General features: G+C 50.8%; 3 protein-coding genes across 3 annotated transcripts; 1 reads left to right on the top strand and 2 right to left on the bottom strand.

Annotated features, from left to right (window-relative positions):
* Positions 1-3,005: 3,005 nt before the first annotated feature.
* On the bottom strand, positions 3,006-3,254 carry LOC112308619 (keratin-associated protein 6-1-like). The gene has a single exon (XM_024564927.2). The coding sequence runs from the start codon at positions 3,252-3,254 to the stop codon at positions 3,006-3,008; it is 249 nt and encodes an 82-aa protein (XP_024420695.1).
* A 3,673-nt stretch (positions 3,255-6,927) lies between these two features.
* Positions 6,928-7,361, top strand: LOC112305411 (keratin-associated protein 20-2-like). The gene has a single exon (XM_024561073.3). It carries the CDS (start codon positions 6,960-6,962, stop codon positions 7,146-7,148), a length of 189 nt encoding a protein of 62 aa, XP_024416841.1. The 5' UTR covers positions 6,928-6,959; the 3' UTR covers positions 7,149-7,361.
* A 7,984-nt stretch (positions 7,362-15,345) lies between these two features.
* On the bottom strand, positions 15,346-15,861 carry LOC112308610 (keratin-associated protein 21-1-like). The gene has a single exon (XM_024564915.3). It carries the CDS (start codon positions 15,859-15,861, stop codon positions 15,562-15,564), a length of 300 nt encoding a protein of 99 aa, XP_024420683.2. The 3' UTR covers positions 15,346-15,561.
* Positions 15,862-18,386: the final 2,525 nt, after the last annotated feature.

Below are 18,386 nucleotides of genomic sequence, written 5' to 3'. Positions count from 1 at the left end.
AAGTCTGCCCTCCGCCTGCTGGTCACGTGACAGAAGGTGTCACCATGGGTACCTGGGCAGATGGTCCTCAAGTCCCTGCCCACGGGGAAGGAGAGGAAGCCAACACTGTGGCTTCCACAGCTTGGTGGGCAAAATGCACAGCCATGGTTACCCTGAGCAAACGTGGCCCAGCCCACACTGAAGAGTACTCTAAACAGAATCCCCTGTGAGTGCAGACACAGGGGAGATGTGGGAGCCCTCAGCCTGACAGTGGCTGCGGTCGCCTGGACTCGGCTGTTTTCTGGAAGGGCGTGTTGGGGCAGCTGATTCCTGGGATGCATGTCGTAAAAGGAGGGAGGACGCCCGTGGGCTCGAGGGCTACGCTGAGCTGGGGGCTGGCTCTGGGGGGGCCCTTGGGAAACCCCGTGGGAGACTGGAGTTGGGATGTCCCAGTGGAGCTGTGGGTGTGGGGACAAGGAGGTGTGTCTTTATGCCCAACACTGTTGACCCCAGAGGCCGGAGCGGGGAGAAGGCAGGGCCTAGTGTGGGGGGAGGGAGAGAGGCTGTGCAGGTGAGGGGTCTCTGGGGGCAGCCACAGCTGCAGGCCCTGCCTGCAGGCTCCTGGCCCCCCGCAGCCCAGAAGGAACCTTCTGCCCCTCTGGATGGGGCTTGGGTGGCTGCACCCTGATCCATGGAGAACCGGGTACACAGCAATCTGAGGACAGGGTCGCCCAGGGAGAATGACAACAGCTACCTAACCACACGCACGTGTCTTTGGGACACTCCATCCACCGTTTCAAAACGTTAGCCTGCAGTCCTTCGGTAATTCACCCACGTCACGGCATCCTCGGTGACTGGGTCTTCACCCACTGTGTGTGTGACCCTGTTCCTGGATTTCACTCTAGAGCAATGGCCACTCCACGCCTGCATCAGCTTTCAGCTTTCCTGATTGGGGCCGTATGTGACTATGTGAATCCTGTCTTAAAAATTAATTTACAGAACATAGGATTAGTATCATTGATACATAAGAAAGGTTTGGCAAATTCTAGTGATCATTGCCTTTGAGTGCTAATGGGGTGTCACTGTATCAACATCGTGAAACGACAAAGGGCTGGGAAATACTCTAGATTTCATGAAATGCCAGATTCCCACAGACAACGGCAAAGAACAGTAATTCCCACTAACAGAATTCCGTATCAAAAACTTCTAAAACGCAATTGGAAAACACTGAACATGACGGATGAATGGGATAACAGGGCTGTGCCCCAGCACGTTTCTGTGATAACGCGATTGCGGTTGTTGGTGGAGCAGCTTCTCTGTTTACTGAGAGTGTCGTGAAGTCAGGACACAGTTCCCACAGGTGCAGGATGATGTGGGAGGGCGTGAGTGTGTGGTGGGGCAGGGTTGGGTGGAGATGCAGAGAGAGGAAGCACAACTGGTCAAACGTGACCAATTGCCAAATCTAGGGGAGCAGTATTTATAGTTCCCTACACTGTTTGTGGACTTTATTGTGGGTTTGACATTTACCAAATCAAATTCTGGGAGAAGCAAATTCATACCGAGACAAATATTGTTCTTGGAGGTCTGAAGTCCGCAACGAGTTATTTCTTTAAAGCTGATATTTCCCTGATTTCTGTCTGTTTGAAAGACTGAATTGAAGAAATACATTGCATAGTCGGGCAGGATGGTCTTCCAGTGTAAGAAAAGAGAGACTGGAGTGCAGAACGGGTGACGTGGAGAAGAGTGCAGTGTCTCTGCGTCTCAGGTGCTGTGACTTGTATCAGGAGACCTCCCAGAGGGAAGGAGCCCCCCGTGAGCACCAACCCCGGGGCTGTGGGTTCCGGGCTCTGGTAACTGAGATGCTGCGGCTCAGCTGCCTGCTGTAAGGAAAGCCCAACTCGTGGGCAGGTGCTGGTGTGGCGGAGTGAGGTTCATCCAGGTTCCATGACCTGGAAACCCGGTGGACTGCCATCCCACAGAACACCCCCTTCCCGCTCGAGAACGAGCTTCTCGTAGGGAGGGAGGGCTCTTTTCTGTCCATTGTCTTGCGGCTTTTGTTTGGCCAGGCCCCATCGGTACCTCTTTCTAGCTTTCCAAAGGCCTGGTTGCTGTCCAGCTCCGACCCTGTGAGGCCTCAGTGCCAAGTGAACCCGGCACCTTCTGGTCCCAGGAGGGTTCCCACCAGCACTCCCACCGGGCCGGGCATGAGCCCAGGAAGCTCACAGGGGCATTGCATGGGCCAGTGTCAGCCGTGTTTGTCAGTCACAGTTGTCCCTCATTCCTCCACCATTTTGCAGGAGGGGACAGAAGTTCCCCAGCCCCCCACAGGTGCACAAGAGTGTCAGCCTGGGGCTGGGTCGGGCCCCTGGGGCCACTTGCTGACCTCCAGCGCACATGAGTGTTTTCACGTCTGTGGCCCCTTGCAGCCTCAGTCTGAGCTCCCTCCTGCTGGGGCTCCAGCTGCTCCGCAGTGGGTTTGCTGTTGCCTGGGGCCGCCGCCTCCTGCAGCCCTTTCAACCTGCTGGTTCTGCCTTTCTCCCCACCCTTCCGGGAGGAAGCTCAGGCTCGGTTGCCGCCTCTGGGGTCCCCCCTCGCTCCTCAGCGACCTGGCCTGACACACCCTGTTACAGAAATACTCAAAGAAGATATTCCCCTGAATAAGGCCATTGTTTCCTTAATTCAATCAGGGGAAAAACCCCAAATGCCAATACTGGACTTTAAATAAAAGTAAGCCAGGCTTGTTACTAAAGATCGAACATTTTTATTAGGAAAACAGAGAAACGACTCCCACGTGAAGGTCGGAAGGCCAGACCCATGACAGCCTCAGCCCAGGAGAGACCTCCCAGGAGTCCTCAGTGCGGGTTTCCCACGAGCCCGGATCTCATGATCAAACTCGGGGGAGGAGGAGGTTGGCGTTCACACCAGCGGGCCCTGGAGCGCAGGTCCCCAGCGAGGCTCAGAGCCTATGGCTTCCAGGCTTGGGAACCCCGAGGCCCAGGTTTGGAGGGCAGGTCTCCAATGTGTACTCAGTAGTAGGAGCCCCAGCCAGAGCCATAGCCGCAGCCATATCCGCAGCCGTAGCCGCAGCCATATCTGGAGCCATAGCCACAGCCATAGCCACAGCCATATCTTGAGCCATATCCACAGCCATAGCCGCAGAGAGAGCGGGAGCCATAGCCGCAGCCATAGCCGCAGCCCAGGCCTCCGTAGCCGCAGCAGCCGTAGCCACGGCCCCCGTAGTAGTTCCCGTAGTAGTTTCCGTAGTAGCCACACATGGTGTTGGCGGTGAGGGTATCCTTGGGCAGAGAAGGTCTGTGGGTGACTGAGGTCTGGACACTGCTCCCTGCAGGGGCCTTTTATGTGCCCCAGCCTGGGCGGGACCCACCACACGTGGTCACGCCTTTGGCTGATCCTGTGACTAAGCTAATGGGCTTGTGGTTTCTCACCTGGAAGACAAAGCCTCCACGGTCCACTGGAGGTTGGTGCTGGCCCTCTGGGTGTGGCGCCTGCCCTCCCAGGAGTCTGCTTGGAGGAGAGGAGACTCAGGCACAGGGGCTCAGTCCCGCCCCAGTGGGACTTCCCTTTAACGTCCTACAGCATCTTTACATCAAGAAAGAACACATTTGTTAATCTCCCTGTTATGTGCTCTTGGGCCCAGTTGTTTCCTTATTTTTTTTTAGCATTTGACAAGAATAGCCCTTCTTTTGACTCATGAATTTGTCTTCTCTTCATCCAAATTAATTATCTTCAGGCATTGAGCTCCTCTTCTATTCTGATGGTGTATCGTCTCTTTCACCCCCGTGATGCTGATAATAATCCAACTAATTAACGTTTTCAAAAAGCCAAGTCTGAGCCATTATCCTTTTTCTGCTCTTCGTGATCACCGTGATTTTCTTTTATGTTTAATTTCTACAGGAGGGCTGAACCGTGGACGTTCTTCCTTGGATCACATGTCTGCAATTTTTCTTAAATGGAATGCACAGTTACAGCAATTAGTATTCTCATTAACACGAGACTTGCAGTAAAGTAACCATGCACTGGGCTTCACATCGTACATTTCTGGGTATCCCTGTTTTAAGTCTCTTTATCAAGATACCCACCCATTCCTTCGTGACCCATCATGCTGAGTTGTTCTGCGCGGAGCTAGCATCATCACTGCCTTTGTTCTCGTTGTAAGCGCCCCTGGCACTGGGGACACTGCAACGTGAGAAGAGTCTCAGGCAGAGAGGAACCGGGCCTGCGGGTGTTTCAGAGAATGGGGGTGGGGCGGCGCTCCTTCCTCGGTGAAGTGCAGTCGGTCAGTAGGTTTCTGTTGCTCTCATGTTTCTGAGGCAAATATTTTCCATGTATCCACTCGTAACCTTGGTGGACACAGAGAGTTCAAGGTGTTGGACACGCCCTGCGTTTTAGTCAACTCTCCTCATAAGAATGAGGACACAGTTTTCAAAAAGTTTTCCCAGTTCTCCCGTCTTGGTAAGTAGTACGTCAAACGAGCCAAACAATTGCCCTTAAGAAGATGGAACGTTTTAATGCCATGGACCCCGTGAGATGCACTCAACTCTCCACCCATGTGTGTTTTGAATGTTTCCACGTGTGTCTTTTGGTAGGTCCCTTTCTGTAAAATAGACGTGTTATGGGCTGAGATGTTATTGTTAGAGGCCACCTTTCTACGTGATTTCACATTTCCCAGGTGGAATTTAAAGGGCCCTCAGCCATGATACTGCAGACACTTAGGATAAGTTTCCAGGAAGAAGCTAGTCAATTTAAATCACACGATGATCAGCCTTCCTCCAGGCTACGTTCTCAGAAAGTCACCGAAATCCGTTATGACTAAGCTGCATAGGTCAATTTAAAAAGAAAACTCTATTTAACTTGGAGATTTTCTTGGATTTGATTAAAGTAGCTATAAAAGACATTATTATTTTTATGGAATATAGTGCCCCTATTAATAACATTCATTACATCCTATCTCCGTGGATTTACTTCCTTGAATTCATTTCATTCTTAAGAATTGAGTTGCTCTTTCTGCTCGTAACTGTGGCAGCATTGCAGCCAATGAGACTTCTGCTCTCTCATTTTCTGAGTGATAATTTGGTTCTTGAGTACATCACACAATCAAAAGGAGAGCAAAATAATCCCTTTGTCTCTGCGACTGTCTCCAGCTACTACCCACTTTCCTCCTGTTTCATTGCAACCCCAACCCCCCAACACATTTCCAAGGCAGATTCTATTCTCGTTTTACCCCCTTCCTCCCACCGTTCGGCCTTTGGCCCCACCAGTCCGCCAAGACAGCTCCCCCAGGGCCACCAGTGCACTGTGTTGCTGGTTTTAGAGGTTCGGCCTTCTCCATGTTACCGGGGCTCTGAGAGCACTGGGGTTCACCAACATCCCCTCATTTCCGAAGGCTCTCGGGCCCTCACCTTCTCCTGCACACACGTTTGGTTTAATTCCAGCATCCCCTCTCCTTCAGATTTGTTCTCAGAGGCCAGGGCGCCCGGCGTGGCGCGGGCCCTCCCTCGTTACTACGTGCACGCTCTTTAGAGGGATTAGCGGGGCACATTCCTCAGCCAGCGCATCTCTGTTCGATTTTGATTCTCGCCTTCCACGGCGGCCTGCATTTCCTGCCGTGGCTCCATCTGGAATGTGCGCCCCATGACAGTCGGGACCTCACTGCTACCGCCTGAGCACTCAGGACAGTGGCCCACAGACCACCCGTCCTGCAGCGCACCTCCCAGAAGGCCTAGCAGATGGCCGAGTCACTGCAGCCAAGTAGCGTGCTTAAATTGTCCCCCCAACCTTTTCACTTTGAAATTATTTTATTTGCCAACTGCTCAAAAATAGTTAGAACTTTAGCCTGTCCCCTTCGCCCAGTCACACCCGTGTTCACGTCTTCATGACCGAGCGCAATGATCAAAACTGAAAAAGTAACATTGCGCAACATTCTTAACCAATCTCCACACTGCATTTGGATTTCTCACTTTCCCTCTACCGTGCTTTTTATTCGTCCTGGGGTCCAGTCCGAGATCCACCAGGATCTAAACTCCTCTTTGTTTGCCTCATCTCTTTAGTCTTCTTCAGTTGGTGACAGTGTCTCAGTTTTTCTCTAACTTCCATGGCAGTTTGAAACGCGGCGTGTTTTGTAGGCGTGTGTCTGTTTCCTCACAGCGAAGCAGAGGGTAGAGATTTAGGACAAGAACACCAAAGCCATGTGCCTTTACGCTTTGTTGTAGCGGGAGGTACTCGGTGTCAGTTAAACTCTGATAGCTTTCAGAGCGAATTGTTAGGCTGGGATTACTACTAGAACAAATCCTTCTATTTCTATACACTCGTGGTTCATGGATTTGAACTTTGGGGCCTCTGTCACAGCTTTTGGTCTCACACAAAATGATGGAGGCATGTACACCTGAAGTGGAAATCAAAGCGAATACTGTTGCTCCACGCACAAAATAACACACCACGTCAATCGTTCAAGGATTTAGAGCTGAGCCGGCCATGTCTTCCCCAGACCTTCCGCCCGCTCTCCTCTGCGTCTCATCCATAAGCTTTCCAACCTCACCCACCTCTTTGAAACCACATTCTGGTCCCACAGCTGCACATACGCAGATAAGAAGAAGATGTCATTCAAGGAAAACAAGAACTGTCAAGGGTTGGGACCTGTGTGGGTTATATGATCTCAGGGTAGCTGGTAAAAATACAGTTTGGATTTCATGTCGGGAGTAAACAAGCCACCAAACCAGAAGAATCTTTCACGAGAGGCACATGACTTCATCACAGGCACCCTGACACACAGCACAGTTCTGCGTGGCTGGTTTATGAGGAATTCTTGAGATGGTTACCATGCCAGTGACTTTGCAACATGAATTGAGCAGTGTGTGGTTTGTCCCACGTCCACTCAGTTGTTATATAAGGGCCCGTGCTGACGATGAACTTAGAACGCTAGAAAGAGACTCTGCTTTTCCACTGAGTCTGCTCCTCACACCATGAGCTTCTACAACTACTACGGTGGCCTTGGCTATGGCTACGGTGGCTTGGGCTGTGGCTACGGTGGCCTGGGCTGTGGCTACGGCTGCGGCTACGGTGGCTACGGATGTGGCTACGGCTGTGGCTGCAGATATGCCTGTTACCGCCCGTGTTGCTACGGAAGATACTGGACTTCTGCCTTCTTCTGAGGAGTTCCAGGTTGGCCCTCTGTTCAAGGCACTCTCTGACGAAGGACTCCGTATGCCTCCGGCATTATTTGTTGTTTGTTCAAACAATGACATCCGAGGCTTAGGCTGCCATGTGACATCAGAACCTTTGTGACTGAAATCACCTGAGTTTCTGAGAGTTTAGAAAAATATTCATGTGGCTGTGTAACTGTTACGTGATTGGATACAACTGATCTGAACCATTCCCTTTGGAGAATGTCTGAATTCATCTTTCATTAAAGGTAATCGGTTTTGCACACTCACAACATCTCCCCGTGTGTTTATTTACACAGGCCCTCTGCGTCTGTGTGTGTCTGAGGTGGCCGGCCCTCTGGTTACTGACAGCTGGTGACAGAGGCTCCCAGTTAACAGCTACGTTCAGCTGGCGCATCTGCAGCCTGTTTCCAGGAGCGGGTCCAAGGGCTTCGGTCAGCTGTGCTGATCCGGTAAAAGCCTTGTCTTTGGCGAAGTGGCACCCTCTTCTCACCTCTTCACTCTATTTCTTTAGCATTTCATTTTTTTCTTGAAGTGTGAATGTGCCTCTGGGCAGAGGCCACTTTTTCTTCTACATTTTATATTGTTGCCATTTCTTTCCACGCATTGAAAATATGATCTTGAACTCATGCCTCATAGCTGCTCAGACAGCAGCCTCTGCAGCACTCATTGTCACGGGCTGATGCGGAACTGAAGGCTGTTTCAGGAACGGGGGCCGGCGACCTGTTATCGTGCATAGCAAGGAGGGGGTGTGCTAGGCCGCGCACGCCTGCTCCGAAATACAGGCTGCCCAGCGGAGCCCTAGCCCGGGTGGGCTGGGTCCCGTCCACAAAGCTGTACGCAGTAAATTCTCCTAATTCACTCCATTTATGACTGAGTGCTAATAATAATGCCAACAACGGAAAATATAAGTCAACTACATTTATCAATGTGTTAGTAACTAATTTTAGAATTGGGGTATCCAGGACTGACAACGAGTTCATAAAAAACTACTTTCTGAGTAGAGACTGAAGTATGAGACTGGCTCAAATCCTCCCTGCACCAAGGGCACGCTTTCCGGAAGCGTCTAGAGCAGAGACTTCCATAGCTACGTCTTCCCGCATGGGTTGAAGACAGAGAACCCACAGGATTGCGCATGATTGCAGTTTTTAAAATTTATTGGCTCTTGTTTTTTTCCTAGCATGTGCTCTACTTTGGGGAACATTCTCTGTGGGTGCTAGAGAGAAATCTGTGTTCCTTTGCAGCTGGGTAACATGCTCTCTAGGACTGTGTGAGGTCTAATTGGTCTGCAGTGTTTCTCAAATCCGTTTATACTGTTATCTACATAGTTGCTCCATCCATTCTTCCAGACGGGACGTTAAAGCCCCCACCCATGATCAGCGCAGTCTCTCTCTCTCTTTCAATTCTGTCAAGTTTTGATTTGTGTATTCTGGTTACACAAATCAAAAAGTGTTGTGAGGTACATATTGATTTTAAATTGTCGTGTCTTCCCTATAGATTGCCTTTTTTATCATTACAAAGTGTCTCTATTTCTTTGAAAATTCTTTTTTTTAAAGTCTATTGAGACACTTCCGACCAATATGGAGGTGTAGGTAGATACACTCTGCCTCCTCACACAACCAAGAGAAGGACAACAACAAATTTAAAAACAAGCAAAAAAACAACCAGAACTCACAGAAAAGTGAACTGTATGGAAGTCAGAAAAACAAGGAATTAAAGAAACATTCATCCAGACTGGTAGGAGGGGCAGAGACGGGCAGCTGGGGTGGAGAGGACTCACTGCAAGGCAGCGGCTGGTGGAGTGGGCTATCCCACATTCTCCTGCAGATAAACTGGGAGGAACAACTGGGGAGCGAGACAGACCACACAACCCAGGGTTCTAATGTGGGGAGATAAAGTTTCAAAACCTCTAACTGAAAACACCTGTGGGGGTTGAGGCAGGTGGAAAAACTCCCAGCCTCACAGGAGAGTTTGTTGGAGAGACCCACTGGGTCCTAGAACATACCCACACAAACATACCTACACAAACCCACCCACCCAGGACTCAGCACCAGAAGGGCCCAATTTGCTTGTGGGTGGTGGCAGAAGTGACTGAAAGCCGGCAGAGAGCCAAGCAAGTGGCATTGTTCCCTCTTGGACCCCTCCCCCACACAGGAGTGCCACAGAGCAGTGCTGTGGGTTGCCCCACCCTGCTGAACACCTAAGGCTCTGCTCCTTACTACATAACAGGTGCACTGAGACAAAAAAAAAATGGCCCAAATGAAAGAACAGATCAAAGCTCCAGAAAAAAATACAACTAAGCGATGAGGAAATAGCCAACCTATCAGTAGCACAGTTCAAAACCCTGGTAATCAGGATGCTCACAGAAATGGTTGAGTATGGTCACAAAATAGAGGAAAAAGTAAAGGCTATGCAAAGAGAAATAAAGGAAAATGCACAGGGAACCAATAGTGATGGGAAGGAAACCAGGACGCAAATCAACAGTTTGGACCACAGGGAAGAAATAAACATTCAACCAGAACAGAATGAAGAAACAAGAATTCAAAAAAACAAGGAGAGGCTTAGGAACCTCTGGGACAACTTTGAATGTTCCAACATCCAAATTATAGGGGTACCAGAAGGAGAAGAGGAAGACCAAGAAATTGAAAACTTATTTGAAAACATAATGAAGGAGAACTTCCCTAATCTGGCAAAGGAAATAGACTTCCAGGAAGTCCAGGAAGCTCAGAGAGTCCCAAAGAAGTTGGACCCAAGTAAGCACACACCAAGGCACTTCATAATTAAATTACCTAAGATTAAAGATAAGGAGAGAATGTTAAAAGCAGCCAGAGAAAAGGAGACAGTTACCTACAAAGGAGTTCCCATAAGACTGTCAGCTTTCTCAAAAGAGACCTTACAGGCAAGAAGGGGCTGGAAAGAAATATTCAAAGTCATGAAGGCAAGGACCTACATCCAAGATGACTCTCATTTAGAATGGAAGGGCAGGTAAAGTGCTTCCCAGATAAGGCCAAGTTAAAGGAGTTCATCATCACCAAGCCCTTATTAAATGAAATGTTCAAGGGACTTATATAAGAAAAAGAGCAAAACTATGAAGAGTAAAATGACAACAAACTCACAACTATTAACAACCGAACTTAAAAACAAAAACAAAAATGAAGTAAGCAAACAACTAGAACAGGAACAGAATCACAGAAATGGAGACCACATGGAGGGTTATCAACAGGGAGGAAGGGGATGGGGGAAAAGGTACAGGGAATAAGAAGCATAAATGGTAGGTACGAAATAGACAGGGGAGCTTAAGAATAGTATAGGAAATGGAGAAGCCAAAGAACTTACATGTATGACCCATGGACATGAACTAAGGGAGGGAATGCTGGTGGGAGGGGGTGCGCAGGGTGGAGGGAGTAAAGGGGAGAAAAAAAAGTGGGACAACTGTAATAGCATAATCCATAAAATATATTTTAAAAAATAAAAAAGAAAGAAAGAAAAAAACAAAGTCTATTTAGTTGATATTGTTATATCAATTCTGGCTTATCAGTAGTTACTGTTTACATTACATTGTATATACACTACATTTTAAAGTAGAAATATATGTAATTCTTTCCCTTTCAACCTGTTGGTTTCAAGAGACTTTGATTATTGAAACATTTTTAAGATGGCTGCTTTAAAATCTGTACCAGATGATTTGAACATCTGACTAAATTAGTGCTAGGGTCAGTTGATTATCTTTTCTCATTCAAGTTGTAATGCTCCTGTTTCTTGGTAGGAGGTGTGATTGAGATTTTGTGTATTGGGAGCATCTTGGTTTCATTTGATCTTTTTCTGCAGGGAGTCACCTTGTTTAGGGCTAACGTGCGGGGCCTGTGGGCCCCGGGTCGTGACTCGCAGAGTTGCTACTTTGTTCCTTTCGGTGGGCTTGATGTACTGCGTGTCCCTGCTTGTTCCCTGGCACTTCCATCGCTGCCCGAAGTGCAGAGGGTGTGCGCCTGCCCACCTGCTCTGTGTCCTTCAGGCAGCAGTGGGCAGGAAGGGCCCCACTACCACCTCACGGCTGCAATGTCCCTGGGAGGGAGTGGCCAAGTCCCAGCTATGGGGGACAGGGTCTTCCTGGGCTGGAGAGTGACCCTCTGTAAGTCACAGGGGTCAGAAGACAAACCGCATGGGAACTTAGAAAATACTTTGAGCTTAATTCACACAAAAATGCAACATAGTAAATGGATGGCTTACCACCGAAGCAGCAATTAGAGGGGAATTTACAGCTTTGTTGTGTTTGTGTTAGAAAAAATGACATTTTAAAAATCAATGACATTTTAAAGAAGCTCTAAGCTTCTTAAAAAAGTTGGAAAGGAAGAGAAATTTAAATGTAAAGTAAGAAAATGTAGAAAAATAAAGACAACCGTGGTACCAATTCAATAGACAGTGGACAAACTATAAAGAGAATCAACAATAAACAAAATTGGTACTTTGATTAGAAGAATCAAATCGGTAAGTTCTAATCGGATCAACCGAGAATGTGAGAGGGATGGTACAATGATCAGTATGAAGAATGAAAGAACGAATGTGTTTTTAAGATCCTGCGAGCACCGAAAAGGAGACGTGGACATTGTGAAGAATGTCGTGTCAATAAATCCCGCAACAGAGGTGGAATATGAGATTTCTTCCACATACGCAAATTACCCAAACGGACTCAAGTAAATCCGAATAGCACCTATCTGATAAAGACGATAGCTTTACAATTAAACATGCCTTTCCAGGAAGAAACTCCAGGCCAGGTGTCTTCCCTGGTGAACTCTACACAGCATTCTCTGGGGAACGTAAGACAATGCAGTAGCTTAGGTACTTGAACCCCAGTATTTTTCTCCCCTCTAAGAAGTATTGAATAAGAAGCGAACTTGTGAGTACTTTATGTACGCGCCAGGTCTTGTCTACGTCTCCATTTCTGTGCCCATATCTGTCTTCTGTGTCTACGAGACCTGAATAGAAACCCCATGCTGTGTGACTCTGACACCCCCCCGGCAGATACTCCCAGTGCAGGTACCTTCCCAGGGAAGTGCTCCCGAATCGGTGGGCAAGACAACCCCAACGTGCTCTCATTGTCCTGGAGCGCTGCCCGTGAAGACCAGCTTCCGATTCCTGCCAGGCCAGGAGCAGAGCCCCGAGCTTTCTGCCTCTGTTGTCCGTGTCCAGTGTGATGCCCCCTGGTGTGGCCGAGACGTGCGAGCGACTTCGACCAGCAGAATGTGGCAAAGGTTATGCTATGTGTGCATTCGAGGGGGGCCCTATAAAAACCAGAATCATCTTCTGGAGGGCGGGCCCTTGTAGGACCGGGTTCCCCCGCTAGGTGAGTGTTCTGGGAACCCATCTGTATCGGTGCACCAACTGGCGTTGTTGTGAGAGGCTGTGTTCGGCTACAGTGAATTTTTTGGAAGACTCTTTCAATGTGTTTGCCCATTTCAAGGTGGGGGGATTTACGAGTGCACCTGCCCACACCGCGCTGCGCGTTCAGCAGTTTTTGACCGAAAATGGCATGACCCCCATTTCCCACCCTCCCTATTTACCCGATCTCACCCCAAGGGACTTTGTATTTGTTTCCCTGGATGATAAAAGTCCTCAAAAAGGAAACGCTTTGCTGATGTGGAAGAGATCAAACAAAAAACCAGCAGACGCACTACAAAGGCATCAAAATCATTGAGTTCAGAACCTGTTTTGAGCCGTGGGAAAAATGTCTCGCTGGGTGTACGGCATCAAATGGAGAGTCCTTGGATGGTGACTGAAGTTTAAACGTGTGAGAATAAATACACAATTTTCATAAATAAATTCTGGTTTTTGGGTTCCCTCCCATATATGATTGTGTGTGATTATGCCGCGTCTGTGTGGGACCGCAGCGCCTGTCTCCCTGGAGCCCTCCCCTCCCCTCCTGGCAGACGGCCTCTGGGGCGGGGGGGAGCCTCCCGCACGGTGAGGGCTGAGCCCCTCGGCGACCCCCGAACTTTACCACGTACGTGAGCTTGGAGGCAGGTCCTTCCTCCACCGAACCTCAGATGAGACCACAAACCCAACCGACACCCCGGGTACTGCACTGTGAGACCCCAAAACTTTGTCTGCACTGGAAATGCTGCTTTTATCCAATTATCATGGCCCACCCCTCAGGCCGGATAGGTTTAATCCACTAGTCCTTCGAGGGGCGGAGAGCTTGTGAAAGTATCCTTCGAGGCTCTTTTCATGCTCAGTGTCACTAATCATCAGAGAAATGCAAATTAAAACCACAATGAGATACCACCTCACCCCTGTCAGAATGGCCGTCATCAGTAAATCCACCACAACCAGGGCTGGTGAGGATGTGGGGAAGGGGACCCTCGTGCACTGCTGGGGGGAACGCAGACTGGGGCAGCCACTGGGGGAAGCAGTCTGGAGGTTCCTCACAACAATAAAAATGGGACTGCCTATGACCCAGCAATCCCACTTCTGGGAATACATCTGCAGGAACCCAAAACACTAATTTGAGAGAATATAAGCACCCCTATATTCTTAGCAGTGTTATTTACAATCGCCAAGATATGGAGGCAGCCCAGTGCCCATCATAGATGAGTGGATAAAACAATTTTGGGGCATTTACACACTGGAATGCTAGTCCGCTGTAAAAAAGAAAAAATTCACCCTTTGTGACAGTGAGGACGGACCTGGAGCACATTAAGGTCAGTGAAACACGCCAGCCAGAGAAAGACAAATGCCACACGATCTCACTCACCTGTGGGACCTGATGAGCACACTGGACTAACAAGTGGAATGGAGACAGACGCACAGATGGGGACAGACGACAGCTGTGGGGGGAGGAGAGGGCGTGGAGGGAGGGAGCAGAAAGGAGAAAGGACTCAGGGACACGGGCAACAGTGTGGTGAATGTGGGGGGAGCGGGGTGTAGGAGACTAACTGGTAATGGAAAAATACAGTAGAAGTTTTTAAAAAGACAGGACTAGACGTAGTCCTCAGCGTTAGAGACTAATTACACCCGTCTCCGGCTGAAGGGGAGGGAACTATACTTGGCTGTGTGTCCTCGGGGGTCACCTTGGCAGCTGGCGTGCCCACACCTGCGCGTTTACTCCTTTAGCCGACCTAGTAACGGCAGTTCCTCCCAGACAAGCCATCACAACAGGTGTCCGCATAGAGGCACTTTCTGAAATGCACGGCTCTCCCCTGTCGAGAAAGCGATTTCCCTTCTTGTGTGATTGACCAGCTCTTCCTCGTCCTTCCTCCGGAAGCTAGAAGATTGTCTCTTTCTCAGAAAGGTTCCAGACCCTTCTCTCTACTTACTCTTAGTCCCGACCTCTCCCCCGATTTCTGCTCTTTCCCAAACACCCCCGTGCGTAGCGATGGTACAGCGAGGATGCAATCTTTGCAGCGTGCGTGGTTCTGTCTTCCCCACACTTTAGAAAGCGGATAAAACCGTGAGTTCTCTGCTCACAGCACGTAATGGAATGTCCTCTGTTAAGAGCTTACTAAACGTTTGCGGACAAGACCACCCACGTATCTAATTTATAAGAAGTGGTCCTAGTACTTAAAGCATAGCAATCAATCCGCCCATCCTCCGTGGCCCTTTCTCTACTCCAGACGGCAGTTTCTTTCCAGATTCCAGGGATTCTGGGAACACTGCATTTGTTTAACCGTGGGTGGTTACGTTTTGATCCAATTTTTGAAGTCTTTTCAAGCCCCGCAGGAAGACGAGGTTTCTGAAGCCAAAACATCCCCTAGCGGCTGCCCCCCCCCCCACATCCGTGATCTGGGAGCATGAGCATTTCCAGTTCTGTGCCGTCCTGGGCCCAGCACCTCCCCGGTCACCATCGGGCCACAGAGCTCAGGTGCATCTCTCCCCTGGGTATCCCGGGAGAGGCGGGGGACAGGAGAGGACACGTAGGGGCAGCTGCTTCCACCCTCTCCCCGACTTTGTCGCTTCCCCTAAAACCACCTGGGAACAGGTGGCCCTGCCTGGGTCCAGGCACAGTCCTGACAGTGCACGCGGCTGGAAGGAAGAGCGGAGCATCCGTCTGCTGCTCTCTGAGGGGGTCGCAGACATAGAGGACAAAAGTGTCAGCCAGCAGCGCGTCTGATACAAAAGATACACGAGCGTGTCGGGACCAATGAAACGTGTTTATTTGGAAATCGTCACGCAGAAGGAGAAGGTAGTGGGTTTACACTTGAACTGTGACCAAGATGAGGTCTTCTGCCCCCGGGAACATCAGGGACCGACTCGGGCCCCTCAGTAACAACACAGACTTTCAAGAAGACGACCCATTTTCTGAGTGTCTGCTCTCTATTCTGTGCAGTCTGATGTCATTGAGAGATATGGGGACAGAGAAGGCCTTGAAATGATCAGTTTAGAGGAAAAGGTGCATGTCAGTTACAGTCTAGCAGCAAGAAGAATAACATCTTCTATAGAAAAATGGCCGGTATCCACAGCAGCCGTAGCCACAGCCGTAGCCACAGCCATATCCAGAGCCGTAACCACATCCGTATCCAGAGCCGTAGCCACAGCAGCCATAGCCACTGCCGTGGCCACAGCCATATCCAGAGCCGTAACCACAGCCATATCCAGAGCCGTAGCCACAGCAGCCATAGCCACTGCCGTGGCCACAGCCATATCCAGAGCCGTAACCACAGCCGTAGCCACAGCCGCCACAAGAGTTCCGGTAGTAGTTGCAACACATGGTGTCTAGCAGGGGAGGTTCTGTAGGTGGGGACAGGGGCCGGTGCAGGTCTGAGGTCTGAATGTCCCCCCAACCCTGAGGCCTTTATATACTGGCAGAAGTGGGTGGAGCACCCAGTGCAGACTCCGTGGCCTAATTACCCCGGGAATTTTCATTTTTGAAAGGCCCGTCATTCTAAGGACAATTTTGTTCAGGAGTCATGCCCAGGCTTCGGCCCAGCTGGTCACAAGGGCTGTGACAACTCAGATCGGAATGGCCCACGCAGTGAACAAGTGTGCCTCTGGAATTCACAACACCCGATGGGGATGCTGCTCACTGCAGGTGCAGGGAGCACCCTGTCACCGGGATGTCCCTCCAGCCGCTCACCCCCCAGCATCGACAGGGGAGACCTAACAGCAGGGCGTCCGGCGAGGCGTCCTCAGGCCACACCTGTGCCTCGGTGGCCGCTGCTTCCACCCTCTCCCCGCTTTGTCGCTTCCCCTAAAATCACCTGTGAACGGGTGGCCCTGCCTGGGTCTAGACACAGCCGGCGGGAACGCGCCTCATGAAGGACACGTCCTCGTCCCCGGGGGTGTCACACGTCAGGTGGGGGCTTGGGTGGGGCGCTGTGTCAGGATTGTCCCCTCCCCCGTGTCTGTGCAGTGTGTCCAAAGACATGCAGCTCACCTGCCACACTAGTCTCACTGACGCTGACCCGCTGGCCCTTCGGGTGTGCCCCGCGTTCCCAGCGCTGATAAGAGACGCAGACCCCTCCGAAGGCACCTCTCTGGGTGCCCCCCCACTCCTCCCTGCGGGCATCTCCAGTCTCGCAGGTCCTCCCTGCACAGAACCCCAGAGCGCTCTGCCCCCTCTCACTGTCGATGCTCTAACCCAGATGCTCGCCCGCTTCCTTGGCGCAGAAAGACGTGGCTCAGCGTGGTGGCAGGCCGAGTCTGTTCCCCAGGGGATTTCCTGTGGGCCAGACGTAACTCTTCCGCACAGCACAGACTGGTTCGGACATCATGGCACCTGGCACTAAATTCATTCTGTTCTGACACAGAGTGCCTTGAATTACCACGTGGACAACGTTCAGGCTCCCTTGTCACAGAACTCCTCGCTCGATCCCTCGGAGACGCCTGCTCTGCAGATGCCCATTGCTCCCAGACGCCTGCCAGTGGTGTCGGAAGCTGCTCCTTTTCTGAAAACAAACCCAGCATCCCCCACGCTCTTACTGGTGTGTCCTCCCACCTCTGTGTCCTTGCACGACCGGTCTAGAGCTCTTCGTCACCAGCTCTGTCGCATCTGTTAGGGTTGACCTCGTGTCCCGCATGTGCCGAGGTTCATCGGCATTGCCCTGTAATTGTTGTTAACCAGGTCACCTTTAACTCCAGTGCACCGGTGTGCGCAGAGATTACACGGGCCTCCCTGTGGGTTCCAGCAGCCACACTTCTTTCACGAGGTCTTTCCCCCTCCCTGCGGCCACAGGAACCCGCAGGGCGCAGGCCAGGGTTGCCCTGTGCCGTGCAGCAGAGGGCCCTTCCACTGTGCTCTGGCCCCTTTCTCTGTGCCACCATGCCTCCCTTGACCGTTGTCCCCAAGCCTCTTGTCTGAGGCTTCCTGCTGCCTCTGCCCTTTTCTGTCTGCAACTCCGGCTCCTTCTTTCATAGAGAGGAGAGAAGCTGTCAGGGGAGACTCCACTGACTCCCTTCACACACTCTTATCAATGTTCGTACCTGTGTTACTCCTTCATCTTGTCTGGGGGGTGTCGGGGGGAAGCACAGCCTGCCTGCCACTCTGCGGCGCCCCTGTCTCCATAGCCTAGCGCCTTGCTTGATCAATGGCCCCTCTGTCTCCTGCATTTTCAGCTTCTTTTTTCCCAGAAACACTTTCCCTTTTGTCTATAAATACGCTCAGGTATTTTGATACGAAAATGCTGTCTCAACACCCAGTCACTCTCCGCTGGCTTCTACGTTTCTTTCACACCTGAGGTTTTAAATAGTTTTCTGTGATACCTCCCGTTCATTCTTCAGTCCCTGGCAACCCATCTCCTATTCTCACTGTCACCCAAAGGATGTTCTCATGCGAGTCACCGCCACGCTCAGCCACTGTCTCCGTGACCTGTCCCCGGCTTGCTCTCTTTGCTGTGTGGCGTTTGGCACCAACAACTGCAGCTGACCTCGGCTTCTGCTGTGCGCCTGTCCCGACTGTGCGGTCTTGCTGCACCGGGCTCCTACCACCCTCCTGGAAGGCTGCTCCTCCTTGGGAGGCTGGGGCTGCCCGGCTCGCTGGCTCTGTCTCTGCACACGGGATCCAGTCTCATCAGGACGTGAAACTCCTTCTCGGCCCCAGGAGTGGTGTCTAGTCCCATTTCCAAGTTCTCTTTCTTAAGCCAACAGTCATTTCATCCTGTTTTCCTACTTAGTGTTTGCTGACAGTGACGCACCTTCTCAGGTGTCCCCGTCTGTGGGCAACTCCCGACGTCTGTGTTGGTGCCCCTGCCCCCCTCCTACTGGCCTGAGATGGAATCAACAGCTGGTTTCAGCCTG

This window comes from Desmodus rotundus, chromosome 2, assembly GCF_022682495.2.
Source record: "Desmodus rotundus isolate HL8 chromosome 2, HLdesRot8A.1, whole genome shotgun sequence".
Classification (NCBI taxonomy): Eukaryota; Metazoa; Chordata; class Mammalia; order Chiroptera; family Phyllostomidae; genus Desmodus; species Desmodus rotundus.
The sequence above is the reverse complement of the archived record's forward strand: the minus strand, read 5'-3'. Positions and strand labels throughout refer to the sequence as shown.